The sequence below is a fragment of the Podarcis tiliguerta genome (assembly GCF_965153285.1).
Source record: "Podarcis tiliguerta genome assembly, chromosome: 7".
NCBI lineage: Eukaryota > Metazoa > Chordata > Lepidosauria > Squamata > Lacertidae > Podarcis > Podarcis tiliguerta.
In genome coordinates, this window is record NC_139540.1 from 40,700,329 (window position 1) to 40,707,138 (window position 6,810).

At 40.7% G+C, this 6,810-nt stretch overlaps 1 protein-coding gene across 10 annotated transcripts in view; it reads left to right on the top strand.

Moving 5' to 3' along the window:
• CCDC178 (coiled-coil domain containing 178) overlaps positions 1-6,810 on the top strand; it is a 125,269-nt gene that overhangs the window by 40,054 nt on the left and 78,405 nt on the right. For all 10 annotated transcript variants that reach the window (XM_083451618.1, XM_083451616.1, XM_083451613.1 and 7 more), the window contains one exon: positions 1,028-1,187. In XM_083451618.1, coding sequence (XP_083307744.1) covers positions 1,028-1,187 — 160 coding nt within the window. The remainder of the gene's footprint in view (positions 1-1,027; positions 1,188-6,810) is intronic.

The following is a 6,810-nucleotide window of genomic DNA, read 5'->3' on the forward strand; positions in this document are numbered from 1 at the left end:
ATTACATTACAACACATATAATTAGGACCACACTTTTATGTTTCACCAATAAAGAGAAACCTCTCTCCCTCCTTCCAGGTTGTGGTGGGGAGGGTGTTTGTTTGTTTGTTGTTTGTGTTTATTTTGTGCACAATCTGATGGTTCTTCCTTATAGTCTCTTTGCAGGCACACATAGTGTACAAATAGATTATTTTCTTAGTGGTTTTTAATGGCCCATTACACTAGCATTGCCTGCTTATAACCTTACATGTCTCGTCTCTCATCACCTATACAGACATATCTGTAAATAAATGCATATGACAAAAATACCGTAAGTCGCCAGTACTCTTTCATCATTAGAAAACTAACCCTGAAAACCTTCCCTGGAACAGCCTCCTGCTTAAGGAAGTGGAGAGCATGAAACAATAACTTTAAAAGAGAAAGTTTTGAACTGCATATATCAAACATTAGGTTACATTCCTGAGCACACTTACGAGAGAGCAAGTCCCATTGACTTTAATGTTGCTAACTATTGAGTAAGCTTGCTTAGGATTGCAGGGTTAGTATACCATCCCTATGCTGGTAAGCACTGAATGGACACAGCTGTAGTGTGATTCCTTTTTCAAAAAGGTCCCTCTGGATATTTGTACCATGATTTCAAGATGCAATGATTTGAAACTTCATATCATGAAGTATCTGGCATTGATTGGACTGATTTTATTTAGTGTGGCATGGAAATATAACAGGCATATACCAGGAAGGAGAGTGCTCTTGTGCTCCAATCCTGCTTGCGTGTTTCGCACAAGCATCTAGTTGGTCACTGTGAGAACAGGCTGCTAGACTACATGAACCATGGGCCTGATCCAGTGGGCTCTTCTTAGGTGTGCAAAAGTTCACCCCACAGTAATTTTGTGAGGTTTACAGGTACTAAGAGACAATTTCTTGTTTTTGCTAAACTGCCCTGGAGATTTTATAGGTCACCTTAAAGACAAGTTTCTTGGAAATAAAATACCATTTTATTCTAGTAATGATATTTTTTCTCTTAAAGGGAAAAGTACACTAGAATAAAGGCAAAGGAGCAGAATATTCAAACATTAGTTGATTTTCTCCATGATCGGCTGGATTATAGTGAAAAAAAATTAAAGACGGATAGCACAGCATTTGAAGAGTGTATATGGAAGAGACAGAAATCCCTGAGAGAAAACGAGGTCTGTGTTATTTGAGTTATTTTTGTTCTTTTTTTTGAAAGTGCATTTTCTTTTAAAGCCAACTGCACTCTTGAATATTTCAGCCAAAATTGGGGTTTCCAGATGAATCTTGACTCAGGCATTCAGACCACACTCATGGGGAGGTATCAGTTTCCAAAATATCCTGCAAGACAGTGTCCTTCCAGTGCAGGCATGAAAATTCATTAATCAGTTTAGTATGCTGGGCTTCAGCAACTGGCTAAAACTTTGTTCACAAAAATGGAATGAGTGTCTTTGGGGAGGGGACTTGGTATTGGTGATACCAATTTTTCATACCATTTACATTTAAGTTTGGAAGTTTCATAGTTTGTTTTGTTAATCTTTCACTCTGGGATGTGAAACAGCTATTTTTGAAGACAAGACAGAGGGATCTTTGTGATAACACCATGGCTCCCATGACAGAATAGAATCAAGTTGCAACGTGCACCCAACATATACAGTAATTGACACTTGTTTCTGGCTAATACCTTTTCAATGAAAGGTTCCAGATAAACGTATAATATAATATCATATCATATCCATGGCAACCTACTAGTTAAAAACTTAGGTTTCATGGATGAAACTTTTAGACAAAAGTAAATAAATCGAAGAAATAACCAAAGGCAATTTAGTTTGCATCCAGCTAAATCCTTGCACACACAGGGAATGACTTCTGGAAGCACAAGGGAACTTCTCTTTTCACCCCTGGCACACACCCCAGATCTGCTCTGGGTTTCCCCAGCCCTTTGCAGTAGCTTTTTTCCCCCAGGGGGTGCATGAGGGGGAGAAGAAGGAGAAGAAGTTTGCTTGTGTTGAAGTTGTTCCCCACACGCAATGATTTAGCTGGATTCAATCATTTATGTTTTGACTTTATCATTTAATTTGGGAACTGGTGTTGAATTGTTTGAAACAATATGTTTCTTAAGTAAACACAACCTTCTAAATCTGCAGAACATGTATGTATTTGGACATGTGTGTATGTCATGTCTTGACTGTGCTTGCTGATTGCTGTCAGCTGTGATCTTCCAAAGCTTGGTGATCAAATTGCATTTGTGGTAAACTTGTCTGTTTGAAGTTGGATATGTTTCTTTACTTAAGATTGTTTTGTTCCTCCTGATACTATACACAAAAGCATTAAATGGCAAAAAAGGCCTTTTGTGAATAGCCTATGGGGAGGAGAGGTAGCATTCCAGTTACTGAGTAGCATATGAGGGAAAGCAGGGATGGAAGTAAGGTTCTTAATCTCATTGGTGTCCCTTGAACAGGACAAGACCAGCAAGGAAGGAAAGGGGTGGCATTTGATTTTGTATGCATTCTAATGAGAACTACCTAATCAGGGCTGTCTTAAGCATATGAGGTGCCGGGGTGCAAAGATCCGCCTGGCGCCCCCCCCCCCAGTTGCCCAGTCCCAGGCACGCAGGAGGACAGAGCCGTCTGGTGCCTCAGTGTCTTGCTGGTTCACTCGCCCCCGAACTCACAGTGCAGAGCCATCCACAGAAGAAGAAGAAGAAGAAGAAGAAGAAGAAGAAGAAGAAGAAGAAGAAGAAGAAGAAGAGTTTGGATTTGATATTCCACTTTATCACTACCCGAAGGAGTCTCAAAGCGGCTAACATTCTCCTTTCCCTTCCTCCCCCACAACAAACACTCTGTGAGGTGAGTGGGGCTGAGAGACTTCAAGGAACTGTGACTGGCCCAAGGTCACCCAGCAGCTGCATGTGGAGGAGCGGAAACGCGAACCCGGTTCCCCAGATTATGAGACTACTGCTCTTAACCACTACACCACACTGGCTCTCAGAAGAGCCTGCTGTGGCGCTCCAACTGATGGGCGGGCTCTTCCCCAGACTTAACTCTCGGGCCTTGGACTCTTGGCCTGGTGCCCCTGAGAGCCCGTGCCCAGGTACCCTGCATCCCTAGTGCCTATGGGTAAGACGGCCCTATACCTAATTCACACTTCTTGAACCAACATGCAAACTGATGCACAATTATCCTTTCAGATCCATAGTTCTCTTAATTTTGTGATGCGCTTATCCAGCCAAATGGTGTGTACAAAAATGTATATATTGGGAAAGGGGTACATAAAATGGCTATGTTAGTGAAGATAATGTACAAAAATCCATTACATTAGGGGGTAATGCTTGCAAAAATATGTGTATTACTCAAAACGGCAAACAAAACTGCATATTGGGGAAAATATCATGATGATGATGTTGATGATAGTAGTAGTAGTAGTAATAATAATAATAATAATAATAATAATAATAATAAATGTACTTATACCCCGCTCACCTGGGAGGCTTCCAACAAAAGATTAAAAATGCATTAAAATTATGACTCAAATTCTGGCCAAGTTGCATAAGAATGTTAATTTTTTTTGGAGGGGGGGACTGCAAATTGTCACAGAAATGTGGAGAACTGAAGACTGGAAAACATGGGGAAATAAGGGAAACCAAAACTGACAAATTTGTCCATCCCTACTAGCGAGCCCATTCTATCAAATGCCTTAGAAATATAGCAAAGGGACCCCTGACCATTAGGTCCAGTCGTGGCCGACTCTGGGGTTGCGGCGCTCATCTTGCTTTATTGGCTGAGGGAGCTGGCGTACAGCTTCCGAGTCATGTGGCCAGCATGACTAAGCCGCTTCAGGCGAACCAAAGCAGCGCATGGAAACACCGTTTATCTTCCCACCAGAGTGGTACCTATTTATCTACTTGCACTTTGACGTGCTTTCGAACTGCTAGGTTGGCAGGAGCAGGGACCGAGCAATGGGAGCTCACCCTGTCGCGGGGATTCGAACGGCTGACCTTCTGATCGGCAAGTCCTAGGCTCTGTGGTTGAACCCACAGTGCCACCCGTGTTTTTAAAAATTATAAAGCACTTATGAGATGGTATGAAGATATATCTGGGTCTTTTCTAGCTGCTTGGAGGTTTATTCTTGGCTTACAGTTTGTTGTTTGTCTGGGCAAGACACACCATGAACCCTGCTTGGGATCAAACACTAAACCAAACCATGGCTTAGCTCCAGGTAAGCAGCCTCAAGATAGCCAGGGGGAAGCCAGTTAGCCATGATTTTTACTATGTGTACACTTGCACTCTCATGGCTAACCATGGTTTGGATTAGTGTTATGTGCACACTGTGCTTGTGAACCTTCCACTGGGAGAGGAGTAGGAAACTAAGGTGGTTAGTAGCTATGGAGGACTATAAATAACTGGAAACTGTGAAGTCCTGGGAAAGATCACTGTGCTGCCTATATTGCTCTCAGTTTTGTTACACGTATCTACTTACTAGGTTTTATAACAGAGTTTGGCTGAAATTGTTGCCCTTAGGCAACAAACTTTTCAGAGTTTTCTATAGCAAGTTCCCTGCAAAAGAGTGGTGGCAGATATAGTGCGAAATGTGGAGCTTGAAGTACAACTGGAGGAAAGGAATGGCTGAACTGAAAGAATTGTAGTTATTATATTTTACTATCATATGTATTTAGGCTGTGTTGAATTTTTTTATGGGCCCCAAAGAAAGAGGCTTTTAAAATAAACCTGTGCAGAGATCCCCTGTTTCCTCCAGGCTATTCTGTATGTGCAGGGTAAGGGTGACAAATCGTCTGGCTATAAAATTGTCTTTAATTAGTTGACTCAGTGACTTCCAACAGTGTGTTATGCTGGTATGTGGGGAGTCCCATGCTACAAGATAGACTTTGAATTGTGCTCCTTGCTCCTGGGTAGACTTACTGTTATAGCAAATGTGTCTTACATGATGTCCTGTGGGGAGTGCTGGCAGTATTACCCAAATAGCCACCCCACTGTCTAGTTTTATTGGCTTACAGGAAAGCTATACCTACCCTCCTAAGGTATATGGGTGCCATGATGGTAATAACATTTAAAATGAGCATAAAAGGAAAAATAATGGGAAGGACAGTGGGAATTATAAAAAGTGCAAATTTGTGCACTGAAAGGTATCATGTGATAAAAGTATTGTCATTTTTGCTGTAAATAGTGGTTAGATAGGTAAAGAAAACTGCAATACCTGCACACAGTGGGTGTAAAACATGAGGATTTCCCTTTCTTTAAATGTTGTTGTTTAGTCGTTTAGTCGTGTCCGACTCTTCGTGACCCCATGAACCAGAGCAATTTAGAAGGATTAAAATCTGTGTTACAGATTGTGAATATAGAATTAGAGGTCTTACAGTGCAGTCTTATTCATGTTTACCTAGAAATCAGTTCTTCTGAGTTCAGCATGACTTGTGAGTAGGCATGTATAGGATTACATTTGTAGTTATTCTCTGTTTATAAACATGGAGTACAATGATGTAGATATATGTATGTGGCAGAAAATGCAATTCTCTGATGTAAGATCTAATTTACCTAATATTGTGAATGCAATGATGGAGACTAGGAAAGAATCCACACACACACACTGAAGTTTCAGATACCGTGTTATCATTTTACCTCTGTTAGGTGAAATGAAACCCCAGTGGTTTGCTTATTTACTACTTTTATTGATTTCCCTTCATGAAAAGCTAAGGGTGACTGAAATAAATACACTACTTAATTAAAATTCACAACAAAAATATCCAGTCAAAAAGAACAATATAAGAAGAAAAAATAGCATTATTAAAACTAGAATCAGTTTCAAAACCTTGACTAATAAACAAAAAATAAACAGAAGCCTTCCCAACCTTCAGTGAAATCCTACACAAGATGAAGATTGACAGGTGTTTTCTTTAGCCGTATTTTCCATTTCTTTAACGTTGGTACATGTGAAAGGCAAGGTTTTGTTTGTAGTTTTGGGAAATCTGGATGGCACAGGCAGATGACAAATATATGACCTTATCCACGTGGCAAAACCTCATTGAAGTCAATGCCAAACTCAGCTGACCCTGGGAAAGTGGGTGGCAAGTACAGTATCATTAGGGGATGTGAAAATTCTCTTGCAATTATTGGCCTGTATGTATTTTAATTTCTGAATTTCACCAACATCAAGGTGTGCATTGGAAGCATCCTCTTCAAACTTTTCTTGGGGATCTGCTGAAAAGTTCAAATACTTGTGCTCTGTTGAAGGAGAGTGTGGACTACATGTCCCTGTTTATTTACATTCCCTGTCTTAGTATAGTTCATTGGCAGTGGGCAGTGGGAGTCAGAAGCATTTTCATTCCATTGTTCTCTGCCCCTTTGACTGCAGCTTATTGTGTGAAGAAATAAAAGCTGAAGTTTGCCAGGGGGAAGGGAGGTTTCCAATGTGAACAAATAAGTAAAACATAAGCAATAGGATGAGAATCAGTATTTTTCACTTTTCTGTCAGCCCTGCAATGGAAGACACATCACCAAGGTTGTTGGAGTTTTTTGCAACTGTGTTTCAAGTTACAGCATAGCTGAATATCAGGGCTATGTGGAATAAAAAATAATGCATGGCATGATGATGCCACTGGAACACTACCATGCTCTCTTCATAATGTGTAGACTCATCTACCTCCATACCATAACGTTTCTCCTCTCTTCCCCAGCAGTGATATATAGCAGGGGAATACAGAACCCATTAATGCCACAGGATTAATCCTACATGTTATGGGCCTGGGGTGGATTCAACATAGGAATACTGATTTCGCTAGTAGCT